Source organism: Melanerpes formicivorus, unplaced genomic scaffold (genome assembly GCF_026170545.1).
Source record: "Melanerpes formicivorus ecotype bairdi unplaced genomic scaffold, bMelFor1.0.p_v2 SCAF_43, whole genome shotgun sequence".
In the NCBI taxonomy this organism is placed as follows: domain Eukaryota; kingdom Metazoa; phylum Chordata; class Aves; order Piciformes; family Picidae; genus Melanerpes; species Melanerpes formicivorus.
The window spans coordinates 1,428,332-1,446,747 of record NW_027142395.1 but is presented as its reverse complement, the minus strand read 5'-3'; the positions used below and the strand labels follow the sequence as shown (position 1 = coordinate 1,446,747).

The window sequence follows — 18,416 nt, the reverse complement described above, 5'->3', positions numbered from 1 at the left end:
CACAATCTTCTGGTGTGTCCCCTTAAGAAAGGGAATATGGTGGTCGGATATTTGTAAACAAAAAGATGGATCTAAACTAATTTCATTGGTAGATTGGGAGGAAGTACCTTCTGAACTGGGAGTGCAGCAAAGTATCCTGGGCATTCCTGCACTTTTCTAGTCAGTCTGTCTTCCCCCTCCTTCGGTAGCAGCAGCTTGCTGTTTCTGGCTTGACCTTGAAACTGATAAACTGCAAGGCCTGTATTAACTGCTTTCCAATTAACACATAGCTGCTTCTAACTTTTTTTCTCTTTTCTCTCTTTCTAACCCTCTCTGGGGAAAGGGGGAGAGAAGGGGGAGCAGAGGTGGGGAACCCCCTCAGCAGAGGGGGAAACTCTCATTTCTGTGCTGCTTTGTTGTATATTTCTGTATATACTGTAAATATTGTAAATTTCTGTATATTCCCCTGCATATCCTATATTGCTTTGTAAATATACAGCAACCACTGCTTTGGTAATTCAGCTGTGAGTTTTTTTTCCTTCACTTTCCGGGGGTAGGAGAAGGCGCTGGCCTTTCCCTTCCAACCCTATGACAGTCAACCACTCCACCCAGTTTTGCATCATCAGCAAACCTGCTGACAGTGCACTCTGTGCCCTCATCCAGGTCGTTGACCCAGTACTGACCCCTGAGGAACACCACTAGATATAGGCCGCCAACTAGACTCCATCCCATTGACCACAACTCTCTCACTTCTTTCCTTCAACCATTTCACATCCACCTCACTGCCTGATGACCCAGACCACATTTCCTCAGTTTAGCTGCAAGAATGCTGTGGGAGACATACCCCAAAAGATGCCTTTTTGGTGATTACCAGCCCTGCTAAGAAAATTCTACTAAAACAAAGAGGAAGCGGGAAAGCAGAGGGCAAAAGGAGTTGTGAAGAGACTACCATTCCAGTAGTTTTCCTTTAACCTAATAGCAAGATGTAGTTTTGCCACATTTTGCTCTTCTTTCATATCATCTAGGTTGCCCCCTCACTAAAGGAAGCGCCTCACACTGAGGAAAAATACTGAAATAAAGCAAAGGTAGTATGTTTCCTTTATGACAGTTCTCTGTTTCTGGTAGCTCCCTTGCTCCCTAGCATGCTCACGGCCTGAGTCTGGGTAGCTAGCCCTAATGTAGCCATCCTTAAAAGTACCACTTCGTTTTACTTACAGTTTTTCCCCCCTGTTGTTTCCATAAAACGTTTCTAGTAGTTAAAGTGACAAAAATAGCGTAATACACCAAAGAATGTGATGCTCAAAGACACAGCCCAGGAGGCCAAATAAAGTCTGTGCAGAAAAGGGTTAGGGACAGAAAAGTGAAGTGGAAGAAAGAAGGCTCTTTCTGATGACAAAAGCTGCAAATAAAAAATATTCTCTGAAGGGACAGAAGGGATTTGTGACAGTCCAAGTGTAAGAATATGAGAGGGCAGAAAAGAGACAGTGCACAGTTGACTGAGGGTGTCTGTATGAGTTACTAAACTTGAGAAGGTAAATCCTGGCCCTCTCCCCTTCTGTAGTACCTGGATTTGGAGGAGGCAACATGTCTATTTCATACTGGGGATGATGATGTCATAAAGAATATTCAGTATTCCTACTACTGGATTCTGCATAAAATGAAGTCTTAAAAAGCCAAACAGTAAGAGACTATAGGGACAAAAAAAAACCAACAGACAAAACCCACCTCAACAACAACAAAAAGAAAACAAAAGCCCAAAACAAAAAAGGCCACAGGAAAACAGAGAAGGACATCTCTCAGACTTGGAGACCAGTTTCCTACTAATAAGCCTCAGAAAAGAGTTTATTCCAGGTTGATCTATTGTCACATTTAGACAGATATCAGAATTTGAACAATTTGGTTCAGTCGTCCCTGACAATTCCTGCTGGAGAGGCACAAAAGGAGCTGGCACACTGCTGGTACTGCGGTCCCGTCTCCAGGCAGAAGCATTCATTTCCTGCACTATCTGCAAACTCACTCTGCATTTCAGTTTAAAAATCTGCTGCTGCCACAACCATGCTAAGCAGATGTAAATGACAACTTCTCACAGCAAATTGGATGTCCATACTTTGTGCAGTTGCTCCAAAATAGCCTCAATTGGTTACTATCTGAGGATAATATGCAAATTGCTTTCTACTGCCATACAGATCATGTTTAAGTGACAGTAATTGTATGATATAGGTAAACAGTTTCACCGTTGATGGGGACAGGCAGCTCAAGTAACAGTTTCTTTACAGAGAAGTGCCAGAAACAATGTTTAATTCACAGTTCAAGAATCTGACTTTCAGTCTTTGCCTATCTGAGTAGTGAAAGTTACTGTCCAGTAAGAGATGTATCTTATCATGGCATATATTGTACGATAGAAGAACTGAGACAGGACCTCTAATATCAACACAGATAAGAGGAAAGTAGATAGCTGGATTGTTCCAAGGTTAAGAGTTTCAAGGGTTGATGAATTTTTAACTCTTTGGCTTTTGCCAATTAACTATGGTCCTACTAACTTTAACTAAAAGATAGTATCAGTGGTATAGACAGTGAGATTGAGTGCACCCTCAGCAATTTGCAGATGACATCATGATGAATAGTACAGCTGGCATGCTTGAGGGGTGAGATAGCATCCAGAGAAACGTGGACAAGCGTGAGAAGTCGGCCCAAGTGAAATTCATGAGGTTCAATAAGCCCAAGATGCCCAATCTCTGTAAACATTCAAAGTCAGATTGGATAGAGCTCTGGGCAATCTGAGCTAGTTGAGGATATCCCTGCATGTGGGTTAGACTAGATGACCTTTAAACCTTCATTTCAACCTCAACTATTCTGCAATACTACGATCTTATATTAAACTGGCTCCATGATTTTTTCATCTGATTGAATAACAGTCTCCTCCTGCAAATCCTGCTTCATGGAATGGAATGGAATGGAATGGAATGGAATGGAATGGAACGGAACAGAACAGGTTGGAAGAGAACTTCGAGATCATCACGTCCAACCTATCACCCAACACCATCTAAGCAACTAAACCATGGCAGCAAGCACCCCATCAAGTCTCCTCCTAAACACCTCCAGTGATGGTGACTCCACCACCTCCCTGGGCAGAACATTCCCATGGCCAACCACTCTATGAATAATTTCTTCCTAACATCCAGCCTAAACCTCCCCTGGTGCAGCTTGAGACTGTGCCCTTTTGTTCTGGTGCTGGTTGCCTGGGAAAAAAAGATAATCACCAGGACTACAACAGTATTACCTCTGCCAGAATTAGCATAAAAGAAAAAAAAAAAAAAAAGAACATGCCAACCTGTATGGATTTGTTTTTAAATGTGGTTTACTAAAAGGTGGTTGCAGTATAGACTTTTTCCCCCCTTCATGCTTAGGGTAATTTGGAAAGACACAGGAGCAGTAGGTACTCTCAAATTAAAATCTTATTAACATGTGGACTGCAAAACAAGCAAAAAAAATGTCTTTTATCTCTAACCTAACTTAATTGGCTATTGCAGATTGTTTTTAATTGAGAAAAAAATATTATAAGTGTTATAAGAAGGTTATTAGAAAAGAAAATTTAAAAAATGGAAGTTTCTAATTCAGAATGAATAGTAAAATCAAAACCTAATCCAAAATCACTGCTATCAGGGCTTATCCAAACATAGCAGGGAGGTCATTCTGCCCCTGTACTCAGTAATGATTTGGCCACCTTGAGTTCTGTGTCCAGTTCTGGGCCCCTCAGTTTAGGAAAGATGTTGAGTTGCTGGAAGGTGTCCAGAGAAGGGCAATGAGGCTGGGGAGAGGCCTCAAGCACAAGCCCTATGAGGAGAGGCTGAGAGAACTGAGTTTGCTTAGCCTGGAGAAGAGGAGGCTCAGGGGAGACCTTATTGCTGTCTACAACTACATGAGGGGAGGTTGTAGCCAGGTGGGGGTTGGTCTCTTCTCCCAGGCAGCCAGTACCAGAACAAGAGGACACAGTCTCAAGCTGCACCAGGGGAGGTTTAGGCTGGATGTTAGGAAGAAGTTCTTCACCGAGAGAGTGATTGGCCATAAGAATGTGCTGCCCAGGGAGGTGGTGGAGTCACCATCACTGGAGGGGTTTAGGAAGAGACTGGATGGGGTGCTTGGTGCCATGGTTTAGTTGATTAGATGGTGTTGGATCACACACACAGTATCACACAGTATCACTTAGGTTGGAAAGGACCTCGAGGATCATCGAGTCCAACCTATCAACACAGACCCCCATGACTAGACCATGGCACCAAGTGCCACGTCCAGTCTCCTCTTGAACACCTCCAGGGACGATGATTCAACCACCTCCCTGGGCAACCCGTTCCAATGACGAATGACTCGCTCGGTGAAGAACTTCCTCCTCACCTCCAGTTGGATGGTAAGTTGGACTTGATGATCTCAAAGGTCTTTTTCAACCCGGTTAATTCTTTTCTAATTCTATTCTGTTCTAATAATATGTACTAAGCAGTAGCATCCCACTCGGCTAAGTCCAAAAGCAAATGCCTTCTTTTTATCTCATTCATCTTTGCATCTCCCATTTCTCCAGCTGATTGTCAATTTTAAAGTTCAAACCCCCCCAGCTGTACACGCATCAAGTCTGCAAAAGGAAACAGCCTTCTACAGAACTGGCCATAATGTTCAAGTTCTAGTCAGTCACATAAAACATGTTTCTTTCAGATGTCCTCTCTCACCAATTAGAAGGCATTATTTGCTGGCTTTCCTCACCTGGGCAGGACATCCAACTCTTGGCGATGCAATAGGAGCTTCACAAGGCTATTTATCACCTTTTTATTATGAACAACAGCAGCAGAAGAATGGTGGTTAAGGAGGAGACAATGTTATGAGACCCTTAGTAAAGAGGAGGGATAGATAGAGAACAGAATAGAAAGAAGAGCAAAATTTCTCTAATTTCAGTTTAAGATGAGCTTGAGTTGTCACTGTGACACAGAGAGGTAACACTAGCAAAAGAAGGGTCCCTGAGACTTCCCAAAGGGCTACTTTGGAAACCTTTATAAAAAAACACTTAGTAGTAAGTAGCAGCCACAGCACAACAAAATACATGTCTTGGGAGTACAGGGCATTTAACATTACTCAAGAGCAGTCTCTCTGCACAGCTGAGGATAGCAGTCATGAAATGCTCCTCTCCTAAAATTCTTCTTTCCTTTGCATCTTTGCTGCTCAAAGTCTGGCCCATGGAGTTACTACTAAGCACCTATATTAAGTCTAGCAAGAAACAGTTCCTGTGGTACTGCTCACCATGTTGTTCCAGAGGCTCAAAGCCATGGAAATATAGACTTCTTCCAGAGTTTCCCCTTGTGTCTTTGATGTGGTATTGAAACCATCCCTGCCCTGAAAGAGAAAGCATTTCAAGCATGAGAAAACATGTAAGAGAAAAGAAAGATACTGAGCCACAAAAGGTCTCAGTCTATAAAATAATATTAACATCCACAATAATATCAATCTCTGGTACTCTAATTAAACCACTTGTTACTGATCTGAGTTACTGTTGGTGTGTCATGACAGAACATATGCTGTTCTTGTGATTGCTGTAGCTACCACTGTAAAGCAGCAGTGAAGAAACCACACAGGTCAAGACTAGACCAACAACAAAGCATGATCATGATAGTACCACACATGAGATTAGGGAGACACTCAGATGTGACCCCATGAATGTTTTGAATAAACAACACTTCCTCTAGCTAACACTTGCATGCCTTTAAAAAGTGGAAGCATGCAGAATTTGTCAAAGCATATCATGCTTATTTTAAAATGAAATTAACTGCTGGAAGCATTTGAAGGATTACACACGGTGACCTGCAGGTGTAACACAAAACAGGAGAGTCCATCTGTGACATAAGATGGCACTCAAGGCACTAACAGAGCAATTTACTAAAGGAAAAAAAAAAAGTAATGCCATGAAAATTAAAAGTTTTCCATTTGCATAGGGACTAGCCATCAACACAACAAGCCTAACATAAGAAAACCCAGCAGCAAAGAAAAGATTTTGAAACATAGATCTCACCCTTCCTGGGAGACAAATTTCTCCCAGTTCACAGTGTTCTGATACTGAATGTGGGGGGATCAAGGGAATTACAACAAATTAAAGGAGCTATTAGGATGTCCAGAAAGCATAAAATAATTATCCAGGAAGTAATATTTTCCCTCTTCATTGCCAGGTCTCAGACAATCTTGACCTTTGAACTTCCATGTAAAGAAAATTTATGGCAAAATCATGTCTGGCATCACATAAAATCCCATCTATATTCTTTCCCCATTGGTTGCATTAGATAGAAAAGCTAGACAAAATTAATTTCCAGATTACATTAATGTCATTGCAGGGAGGTAACTCTGCTTTCTAATGCAGTTGACAAAACTTTTGTCTTTTTCCCCGTCACCCATTTTTGAATACTTCTTGTTACCAGCTTTTTGCCTTTGTTGGCAAACACACAAGAGTATAATCAGGGATGAGTATGTAGATGACTACAAAGATACAGAAAAATTTCCAGACACTTGTGACCGAATCTACAGAGATGCCATGACTTGATTTCTCTAGAAACACTGTGTTCTCAAACCACAGAATCTCCAATGTTGTTTGAAGCAAGCTCCATTCTCAGGACCTCTGTGTTTGAAGCTGAGGTGTGTTCTGCATGTGCCTGACCACCTTTGTCTTCTAGCACTACAAACAGTCTAGACAGGAAAAAGTCCTCTGAACGTTGCATGCAATCTCAACAGACAGAACCCATAAAGAATGGCGCAACTCAAGTTTACTTACCAGCCTGAGCAGCAGATTACTTTCTTGGAGAGAAGGCTGAACAACGACAGTGAAGTCATTCTTTTGATCAAACCTCTCCAGTAGCTTTTCCCAAGCATCCTGAATAGACAACCACTTAATGAGATAAGTATTGTCAGGTAGAGTGTAATGTATCTATAGTTTGTTAGGGGTTAATGTGAACTAAGATTGTCTCCATTCCTAATAAACCACGATAATAAAATTCTGTAATCTGGAGCAGAGATAGTAATTTAATTAAACCTTTTCCACAATAATTGGAAATCTATTGTAGCTATGAGAAAGCTACACTGATTTCCCATAAGCTGCTTTGAAAGAGCAGCAAGCTTAGGAAAGCAGTTAAATGCCATGTTTATTGCTTCTCTGTCATGTTAAAAGAAATTCCAGCACAACTATCTTTGTATTAACAGAAAGTTTCCTCCTTCTAAATCATGTGACAGGTTACTCAACAAGATAATTGGATAATTTCTTTGATGAGCTATGACTAATTCTGGATTGACAGAAGCTGTACAGCCATTAGAAACTTCAGGAGATGCTAAGATCACTCAGGTATAGAAAGAGCATATCCCTGATGCTCCTGATATCATAATTGCTCAACTTCCTCACTGCTCTTCTTCCCTTAACTCCATAATTCAGTCCAGTCAGGAAAATGCATGGATGTGTGTAGTAATATGAGAGCCAAGCAACACAGAAGGTGTCATACCTGATAGGACCACCTCAATATGATATCACTGAATATGGAGTGTTCACCAAAACAGCTGCACTGATTACTGCAGACAAGAATGAAAAACATGAAAGATGTTATGAACTTTTGTAAACAAGGCAGAAAGTATTAACTTTAATAGGCCACTGATAAGTATATATTGAAGACTAAATTGTTGCATATGTTGAGAAAGCAATATGGAACATCATAATCTTTTATATAGGCAGTGGTATCTAATCCCACATGGAGACCTTTGGATTGCTTCTCAATTTGAAGGCCTATTCGGATTAAAAAAACATACAGGACTTGGACTGGCACAGGATATCAGAAGCTAGCAGCACGTTCAGGCTTAATATAGAGGCTACACTAGTTTTCAAGCATTTGCCTCTCCACAGTCACACAGCAAAGTTGAACACACTCAAAATACTTCCACAGGAACTTTTGCTTTAGTGTTTGGCAACATGACCTGCATCTAGAAATGTGGATGGAAGCTCAATGCTGCAAAATCTTATAAATTATAAAGGATGACCAGGCCCTGTATGGCCTTTCACCCAAATTTCTGACCTACAAGGTGTGATGGGTTATACCCATCCTGAAAGCAGGCATGGGGGAGGGCTTGTGAGAGCCTTGCTCTCCCTGGAGGGGGTTTTTCCCCTGGGGAACTGAGTTAGTCTGTTCCACTCCCCCTCCCTGTCCAGAAAGCCTATAAAAAGGAAGACACTGCAGCCATTACCTATTTTGGCTCCTGCCTTGCCTGGAATAGGGGACTGCTGCTGGCTTCCTGCTTCTCTGCCACGTGGTCAGGCCTGGTCCTCCTCCCTGCTACATCCACGCCTCTTTAAAGGACTTCAAAGGACTGGTTTTGCATATATATTTTTCCCCATCCATCCTTTTTCCTTACCCCTGTGAACCCTTCCTGTTATTGGGGATTTTATATACATACATATATATATATATATATATATATATATATGTATGTATGTATGTATGTATGTTTTTAAAAGAAAATTTTACCTCTCTACTTTCAAACCAACTCCAAATTATTTCTCAGTAGAATTGCTCCTTCCCTTTCTTTTTCTCTCAATTGGGAAAGAGGAGGGGGGAGTGGGGGAGGGATTCTCAGCCTTGCCCCCCCATCTGAGCTCTAAGATCCCAGCTAAGGCTCAAACTACCACACAAGGTGAGACGTGCACACTACATATATCTGCAGCTAGCTGGAGTACTCAGACCTCCCAAGGATGGAGAAAGGAACAGTATAAGACACATTTAAGATTAGTCTAGTTTTAGCAAAGATACACTCAGCAGAAAATGCTTGGATGGACAGGAATCTGAGAATCACTTCTTGTGGGGGTTGCAGATGTAAGCAGTAAGTACTTTTCAGAATCAGACTCTCTCTTTTACACAGAACTCCAGCTAAACCTACAAAATGGAAGTTTTCTACCATCCTCTACATGCCAGACTTCAATGCCTAAAGTTAGGTACTGACATGGAACTGGGAGCACCTGCCAGTATTCTCCTCTTAGACAGAGAATTTCTTCTTTTGTTATGAGCTTGTGTTTTCCTTCGAAAGCACAATTCAAAACAAGAACTTGCTAGCCAAACTCCAAGACCCTTATGTAGAAGACAGTCTGGGCGTGAGGTTAAGATGAACCTCGAGGTATATCAAACAGTGAAGTACAAGACTTGCAAACTGCTGGAACTATTTAGCCTGACAAACACAGTGGCAGAAGCATGGTGACAATGAGAAAGCATACCGCACTAAGTTAAGAAGGAGATATAAATATTCCTTCAAGGAAAAAAAGAAGAGATATATTTAATTTTAAATTTTTAAGGCCCTCAGTATATGGCAAAGCCCATATTCCTAAATTCATCTTTTCCACCTCTTACCTACCTGTCTCACATTTTCCTCCCTAGTACCTGCACAGGAGAAATAAGCTAGAATGCTCCATGCAGTCACTTTTCACAAGGAAAACTTCTCCTCTGCTTATACTTTGCTGTTAAACAGATAGTTAGAGAGCAGCCAGCTCCCTTCCTTCACTGATGGAACATCATCTAGGTTGTATACATGCAAAGCTTGTGAAACACTTCAGGATGATTATATTAGTACATATTTACCGGTTCACAGCCAGCTGAACATGAGCCAGCAGTGTGTCCAGGTGGACTAGAAGGCCAATGGCATCCTGGCCTGCATCAGAAATAGTGTGGACAGCAGCAGCAGGGAAGTCATTCTGCCCCTGTACTCAGCACTGGCTAGGACACACCTTGAGTCCTGTGTCCAGCTCTGGGCCCCTCAATATAAAAAGGACATTGAGACTCCTGAACGTGTCCAGAGAAGGGCAAAGAGGCTGGGGAGAGGTCTAGAGCACAAGCCCTACAAGGAGAGGCTGAGGGAGCTGGGGTTGCCTAGCCTGGAGAAGAGGAGGCTCAGGGGAAGCCTTATTGCTGTCTACAGCTACCTGAAGGGAGGTTGTAGCCAGGTGGGGGTTGGTCTCTTCTCCCAGGCAACCAGCACCAGAATAAGAGAACAGAGTCTCAAGCTGCACCAGGGGAAGTTTAGGCTGGAGGTGAGGAGAAAATTCTTCACAGAAAGAGTGACTGGCCATTGGAATGTGTTGCCCAGGGAGGTGGTGGAGTCACCGTCCCTGGATGTGTTCAGGAGGGGATTGGACATGGCACTTGGTGCCCTGGTTTAGTAGTCATGAGGTGTTGGGTGACAGGTTGGACTTGATGATCTCTGAGGTCTTTTCCAACCTTATTGATTCTGTGATACGGTGTCTTACACCTCAGGTACAGGGAAGAAAAAAATACTGTGGAGTAAAACAGAGTGTAATCTCATCAGCTGTAAACTACTCTATCATAACTGTCCACGTGCACACTCCTACCCTGTACCAAGTTGGGGCATCTATTCACAGGATCACAGGATGTTATGAAAGTGCCTAGGCTTACAGTTATTATAATGAACTGACAAGTTTGATATTCTCCATCCTCCCATACCCCTAAGCCTGAGGATTAGCTTTCACATGGCCTAACAATGTGCTGTAAGTCCATTTATTCCTTTGGTGAACACCAATACCTAGAAATTCAAACTTTTAAAGAGCCTTCAGAGACTTGACTCAATAGTTGCAGGGCAGAACTAGCACTGACAAAAGGGCAGAGGATAGGCAGACTGCAATGTTATAGTCATGATCACAGTACTGGGTCTAGCCAGGATAGGGTTAACTTTCTTCATAGCAGATCATGTGATGCTGTGTTTTGGATTTGTGGCTAAAACTGCTAATAACACACTAACGCTCTGGCTGATACTAAATAGTGCTTATACAGCATCAAGGCTTTCTCTGCGAGCTGCGAGGATGACAGCAAGCAGTGAGGCAACTGCACCAGCACCGGCTAACTCTGCTCTGCTGTGCTGTGGTCTTTACAGAGGAAAGAGGGCTCCCAGGGAGAGGAGGGAGAGGGAGAGGGAGAGGGAGAGGGAGAGGGAGAGGGAGAGGGAGAGGGAGAGGGAGAGGGAGAGGGAGAGGGAGAGGGAGAGGGAGAGGGAGAGGGAGAGGGAGAGGGAGAGGGAGAGGGAGAGGGAGAGGGAGAGGGAGAGGGAGAGGGAGAGGGAGAGGGAGACCCAACTCGACTCGGCATCTCTCGTGAGGGTGCCTGAGAGGGCAGCATGGCTGGGGGGGTTCCCGGAGAAGCCACGGGAGATTTAAACCTGGCGACACCAGCAGAGGCTCTCAGCCTGCGAGCTGTGAGGCAACAGCCACCTTGCTCCTTGGAACCCAGCGAGTGGGGTGCAAGAAGGAGGGGCTGCGGTCAGACAGGTGAGAGCAAGTGGCCATTGGTACAGGCAGGCTAACAGGCACAGGGAGAGCAAATAGAGACTGAGTGTACCCCAGGGGCTCCTTTTGAATTAGCTCAGTAGTTAGCACGAGCAGGGCATGTGGGCAGGACACAAGGTGCTTCAGTTTTACTGAAGGCATGATGGTGGCTACTTGGAGGAGGAAGACTCTGCTCTTTGCACCCACATCTGCTGGAGGGACAACACAGCTAGGTACCAGCATTCCAGGATGTTCCTGGAATGCATAGATGACAACTTCCTCCTCCAAATGGTACGGGAACCAACAAGAAAAGATGCTACGATGGACCTTGTTCTCACCAATAGAGAAGGGCTGGTGACCAATGTGAGGCTCAGGGATAACCTTGGGTGCAGCAACCATGAAGCAATAGAATTTAAGAACCTCAGGGCAACTAGGAGGACGTATCCCAAGTGTACAATCCTGGACTTTAGGCATGCAGACTTTGATCACTTCAGGGTTCTGCTGGCCAAAGTATCGTGGGACAAAACCCTAGAGGAAAGAGGGCCCCAGGACAGCTGGTCATTGTTCAAGGATCACATTCTTTGTGCCCAGGAGCAAAGTAGAAAGCAGGAAAGAATGCTAGAAGACCTACCTGGATGAGCAAGGAGTGCCTGGACATGCTGTCACACAAAAAGAAACTACAAGAAGTGGAAGAAAGGACAGCTAGAGGGGGGGCATATAAGGAGCAGCAAGAGATCTGGTTAGAAAAGCTAAAGCTCAGGTGGAATTAAATCTAGCCAGGGAGCTCAAGGGGAACAATAAAAAATTCTATAGGTATATTAATGGTAAAAAGAAGCCTGAGGAAGATGTGGCCCCCCTCAGAAAGGAAACAGGCAAGCTGGTGACAAGTGACATGGAGAAGGCTGAGGTCCTCAATGACTTCTTTACCTCAGTCTTCACTGGCAAAGGCTCCAGCCACACTCCCAGAATAATGGAAGATAATGGCAGGGACTGGAAGAAGGAACTGCCCATTGCAAATGAAGATCAGGTTTGTGACCATCTGAAAAACTTTAAATTGTTCAAGTCCATGGGACCCAATGAGTTACACCCAGGGGTGCTGAGGGAACAGGTGGATGAGGTAACTAAACTGCTCTCTGCTATATTCCAAAAGTCCTGTCAGTCCAGGGAGGTCCCCACTGACTGGAAAAGGGGAAACATAACTCCCATTGTCAAAAAGAGAAAGAAGAATGACCCAAGGAACTACAGGCCAGTCAGTCTCACCTCTGTGTCTGGTGAGACCATTGAGCAGATCCTCCTGGAGGAACTGCTGAGGCAGAAGAATAACAAAGAGTTGATTGGGTACAATCAGCACAGCTCCATCAAGGGCAAATCCTCCCTGACAAACCTGGTGGCCTTCTATGACAAGGTCACAACATCAAGAGATGAAGGCCAAGCAACTGACATAATTTACCTGGACCTGAGCAAAGTCTTTGACACTGTCCTGCACCACATCCTGGTCTCCAAGGTGGTGCAGTATGGTTTGAGGGATGGAACATTCAGTGGATAAAGAACTGGCTTGATGGCCACACCCAAAGAGTGGCTGTCAATGGCTCCATGTCCCAGTGGAGGCCAGGGACAAGCGGAGTCCCTCAGGGATCAGTCCTGGCACCAGTCTTGTTCAACATCTTTGTGGGTGCCATGGACAGTGGCATTGAGTGCACCCTCAGCAAGTTTGCTGATGACACCAAGCTGTGTGGTGCAGCAGACATGCTGGAGGGAAGGGATCCATCCAGAGGGTCCTTGACAGGCTGGAGAGGTGGACCCATGACAACCTCATGAGGTTCAACAAGACCAGGTGCTGGGTCCTGCATCTGGGTTGAGGCAATCCCAAGCACCAATATAGGCTGGGCAGGGACTGGCTTGAGAGCAGCCCTGAAGAAAAGGACTTGGGGATGCTGGTGGATCAGAAGCTCAACATGAGCCAGCAGCGTGCACTTGCAGCCCAGAAAGCAAATCATATCCTGGGCTGCATCACAAAAAGCATAGCCAGCAGTTCAAGGGAGGAGATTCTCCCTCTCTACTTCACTCTGGTGAGACCCCATCTGGAGTACTGTGTTGAGTTCTGGAGCCTCTATTACAGGAAGGATCTGGATGTGCTGGAACATGTCCAGAGAAGGGCCACAAGGATGATCAGAGGACTGGAGCACCTCTCCTATGAGGACAGACTGAGGGAGTTGGGGCTGTTCAGTCTGGAGAAGAGAAGGCTCCAAGGAGACCTTACTGTGGCCTTCCAGTATCTGAAGGGGGCTTACAAGAAAGCTGGGGAGGGACTTTTTAGGGTGTCAGACATGATAGGACTAGGGGGAATGGAACAAAAATTAGAAATGGGTGGATTAGATGTTAGGATTAAGTTTTTCACCATGAGGGTGGTGAGACACTGGCACAGGTTGCCCAGGGAGGTGGTAGAAACCCCTTCCCTGGCAGTTTTCAAGGCCAGGCTGGATGTGGCTCTGGGCAACCTGATCTAGTGTGAGGTGTCCCTGCCCATGGCAGGGGCATTGTAACTAGATGATCCTTGAGGTCCTTTCCACCCCTAACAGTTCTATGGTTCTGGTTTCTGTAGTGTAGTGGTTATCACGTTCGCCTCACACGCGAAAAGTCCCCGGTTCGAAACCGGGCAGAAACACCTCTGATTTTCTTGGCTACTTTTGGGTTGATTTCCAGCATTTTCCTTCCTTTTCCCCCCAGGCTGGGGTCTGGGGGTGATAAGCCAGAGCCAGAGGTGAAACCAGCAGCCCGGCTGAAGTGCATGTACACTAATGCACGAAGCATGGGCAACAAACAAGAGGAGCTGGAAGCCTTGCTGCAGCAGGAAAGTTATGATGTAGTTGCCATCACAGAGACGTGGTGGGACGACTCACATGACTAGAGTGCTGCAATTGATGGCTACAGGCTCTTCAGGAGAGACAGGCAAGGAAGAAGGGGTGGAGGGGTGGCCCTGTATGTCAGGGAGGCACTAGATGCCATTGAGACGGAGATTAGGGATGATCGGGTTGAGTGCCTGTGGGTAAGAATTAGAGGGAAGGCCAACAGGGCTGACATCCTGGTTGGAGCCTGTTATAGACCACCCAACCAGGAGAAGGATGTTGATGAGTCATTCTATAGGCAGCTTAAGGCTGTCTCAAGATCGCCTGACCTTGTTCTCATGGGTGACTTCAACTTGCCTGATATCTGCTGGGATCTTAACATAGCAGAGAAGTGGCAATCTAGGAGGTTCTTAGAATGCATGGAGGACAGCTTCTTATCCCAGGTGCTGCGAGAGCCTACCAGGGGCAAGGCTATGCTTGACCTCCTCTTCACCAATAGGGAAGGGTTGGTGGGTGATGTGGTGGTCGGAGGGTGCTTAGGGGCCAGTGACCACGAGATAATTGAATTCTCATTATTTGGTCAAGCTAGGAAGGGCAGCAAGAAGACCTCCACTCTGGATTTCCGGAGGGCGGACTTCAGGCTACTCAAGGAACTAATTCAGAGGGTTCCTTGGGATAAAGCCCTTAAAAACAAAGGGGTCCAGGAGAGCTGGTCCTACTTCAAGGAAGAACTGTTGAAGGCTCAGGGACAGGCTGTGCCAATGTGCCGGAAGATGAGCCGCCGGGGCAGACGGCCAGCCTGGATGGTTAAAGAACTTCTAATGGAACTAAGGGAAAAAAAGAGGGTGTATCACCTTTGGAAGAAAGGTGAGGCAACCCGTGAAAAATTGAAGGATGTTGCTAGGTCTTGCAGGAAGAAAATTAGGGAGGCAAAAGCGCATTTGGAGCTTAGTCTGGCCTCTGCTGTGAAGGACAACAAAAAGTCCTTCTATAAATACATTAATAGTAAGAGGAAGGGCAGAGACAACCTCCACTCCTTGGTGGACACGGAGGGGAACGTTGTGATAAGGGATGAGGAAAAGGCAGAGATACTTAACACCTTCTTTGCCTCAATTTTTACCAGCAGGACAGAATGTCTTCCAGACAGCTGGCCTGCAGAGCTGGCAGAAGGAGCCAGGGAGCAGCATAGTTTTCCGCTGTTCCAAAATGGGGTAGTTGGTGATCTGCTCAGCCGCCTGGATCCCCACAAGTCCATGGGACCAGATGGGATCCATCCTAGGGTGCTGAGGGAGCTGTCAGAGGAGCTGGCCAAGCCACTCTCCATCATTTTTCAGCAGTCCTGGCTCACTGGCGAGGTTCCAGAGGACTGGAAGCTGGCCAACGTGGTGCCCATCCATAAGAAGGGCCGGTTGGATGAGCCAGGGAATTACAGGCCTGTCAGCCTGACCTCAGTGCCAGGCAAGATCATGGAACAGGTCATCCTGAGTGCAATAACACAACACTTACAGGATGGCCAAGGGATCAGGCTCAGCCAACATGGATTTAGGAAGGGCAGGTCCTGCCTGACCAACCTGATCTCCTTCTATGATCAGGTGACCCGCCTGGTGGATGTGGGGAGGCCTGTGGATGTAGTTTACCTGGACCTCAGCAAGGCCTTTGACACAGTCCCCCATAGCAAACTCCTGGCCAAGCTGTCAGCCCATGGCTTGGACAGCAGCACTCTGAGCTGGGTTAGGAACTGGCTGGATGGCCGAACCCAGAGAGTGGTGGTGAATGGTGTCACATCCAGCTGGCAGCCAGTCAGTAGCGGAGTCCCCCAGGGATCAGTGCTGGGCCCCATCCTCTTTAACATCTTTATTGATGATCTGGATGAGGGCATTGAGTCTATCATCAGTAAATTTGCTGATGACACCAAGCTGGGGGCAGGTGTTGATCTGCTAGAGGGTAGAGAGGCTCTGCAGAGAGACCTCGACAGGCTGGACAGATGGGCAGAGTCCAACGGCATGAGATTTAACGCATCCAAGTGCCGGGTTCTGCACATTGGCCACAACAACCCCATGCAGTGCTACAGGCTGGGGTCAGAGTGGCTGGAGAGCAGCCAGGCAGAGAGGGACCTGGGGGTGCTGGTTGATGGTAGGATGAACATGAGCCTGCAGTGTGCCCAGGCAGCCAAGAGGGCCAATGGCATCCTGGCCTGCATTAAGAACAGTGTGGCCAGCAGGAGCAGGGAGGTCATTCTGCCCCTGTACACTGCACTGGTTAGGCCACACCTCGAGTACTGTGTCCAGTTCTGGGCCCCTCAGTTTAGGAAGGATGTTGACTTGCTGGAGCGAGTCCAGAGAAGGGCAACGAAGTTAGTGAGGGGCTTGGAACACAAGCCCTATGAGGAGAGACTGAGGGAGCTGGGGCTGCTTAGCCTGGAGAGGAGGAGACTCAGGGGTGACCTTATTGCTCTCTACAACTACCTGAAGGGAGGTTGTAAACAGGCAGAGGTTGGTCTCTTCTCCCAGGCAGCCAGCACCAGAACAAGAGGACACAGTCTCAGGCTGCGCCAGGGGAAGTTCAGGCTGGAGGTCAGGAGGAAGTTTTACACGGAGAGAGTGATTGCCCATTGGAATGGGCTGCCTGGGGAGGTGGTGGAGTCGCCGTCACTGGAGGTGTTCAGGAGGAGACTTGACAGGGTGCTTGGTTACATGGGTTAGTTGATTGGGTGGTGTTGGGTGATAGGTTGGACGCGATGATCTTGAAGGTCTCTTCCAACCTGGTTTATTCTATTCTATTCTATTCTTATTCTCTCCTCCTAACCTAGGATTTGAATACTTGCTCTCCAGCTTGGTAGGATTAAAAGTGCCTATAGCTGTGTAGTAAAAATATGCCTTGCAGAATTTATCAGAAACAAAGTGGAAACCTGAAATCTTTGACATACTGTTGTATTAAAGGCAGGAAAAGTGTTCAAAAGACTATCTCAGTTGCAAAGTCAGTACTTGTACACAGCTATGTGTCTGAACACTACTGTGAGACAGTGTTAAGAATTTAAAGGTATCTTAATTACCTGACATTATTGTGATCTTGGCATGCAAGAGAGGAAGTTGTGAGCTCAGTGAAATCCACCAGATTTACAAAGGCCTTGGGAACCTGAAGTAATAAAGTAAAAACAAAAAAATCATGTTTTATGTACAAGTAAAGATAAGCAAGTAACCATAATGCTAAATTGTGTCCACAGCTTGCCATGTGTTACTCTGAGCTGGGTTTCTGTCTGTATAAAACCAATGAGCTACATCTTTGCCAAGTCTGTCCTAAATCCTGATCTTATGCCTGCCCTCTGTAATTACATTGATTGTCATTCATGAAGTACTTTTGACCATGATTTCTTGGCTGAGACTCAGCAATTCATTTTACATAACCAAAGAGGCCACCAGCCAGCTAAACCAAATTTAAATGTACTAGGAACTATAATTTTTGGGGCAAATTACCAATGCAAAGCTGGGGATGAAATGTCCTGCACTCATGCATGCATCCTGCCTGGCCTGTCCCCCAAGTAGAAAGCAGCTTCCAGTGACATAATGATATTTCATTCTTACAAGTGAACATAAACAAATTCTGGAAATAATAGCAGAGAGAATCTGAAGAGAATATGTGGGTGGAACATCACCCATGCACAACATTTGTTGAAGTTAGTCTGAGAAAAACAAGTGGTTGTGGCCTGATGCAATCTGACAGTAGCAGGTTCAGAATATTCCTTAGGCCTTCAATCCAGCAAACCAAAATTCTTGGAATTTTGAAATACTATTTTGAAATGCTTTGGATTAACATTTAATAGTCTGCCTTAGCACTGATACATCTGCATCTAGTCTACTACTCATTAGTAGACTAAGACACAGTGCAGAGCATTTCCCAGAAACCATAAGCTCATTATTCTTAGCTCGCCCAGACAGAAAACCTTTAGAAATGCTGAGATCCTAAAATGAAACATAAAGGGAAAAGAGCCATTAGACATAATTTTAATTAGTGGTTTCCCTGGTCTGTATAAATCATCATCAGGTAGTCAGCAGCCTGCACACTGCCTAGGTAGCTCCAGAAGCCCTGTAATTAGATACCAGTTCTTTTCACAACAGCTCTGTTAAACATGAATGACTTTCAGACCTGTGCAGATGTACTCCACTTTTGACAGAAAACCTTCCAAAAAATGAAAGACTGAGTGGAATGTAATCTTGTGTTGCAAAATGAAGCAGTTACCTGTCTGTCCTTTCTGCTCGCATGCATAA

At 45.4% G+C, this 18,416-nt stretch overlaps 1 protein-coding gene and 1 non-coding gene across 3 annotated transcripts in view; one reads left to right on the top strand and one right to left on the bottom strand.

Moving 5' to 3' along the window:
* Positions 1–18,416, bottom strand: part of PLB1 (phospholipase B1) — a 116,283-nt gene that overhangs the window by 80,983 nt on the left and 16,884 nt on the right. For both annotated transcript variants that reach the window (XM_068158823.1, XM_068158824.1), the window contains exons 11-14: positions 17,204–17,286; positions 7,497–7,563; positions 6,779–6,877; positions 5,263–5,355 (exon numbers count right to left, since the gene is read on the bottom strand). In XM_068158823.1, coding sequence (XP_068014924.1) covers positions 5,263–5,355; positions 6,779–6,877; positions 7,497–7,563; positions 17,204–17,286 — 342 coding nt within the window. The remainder of the gene's footprint in view (positions 1–5,262; positions 5,356–6,778; positions 6,878–7,496; positions 7,564–17,203; positions 17,287–18,416) is intronic.
* TRNAV-CAC (transfer RNA valine (anticodon CAC)) lies at positions 13,898–13,970 on the top strand. The gene has a single exon. It is a non-coding gene; the product is annotated as a tRNA-Val (tRNA).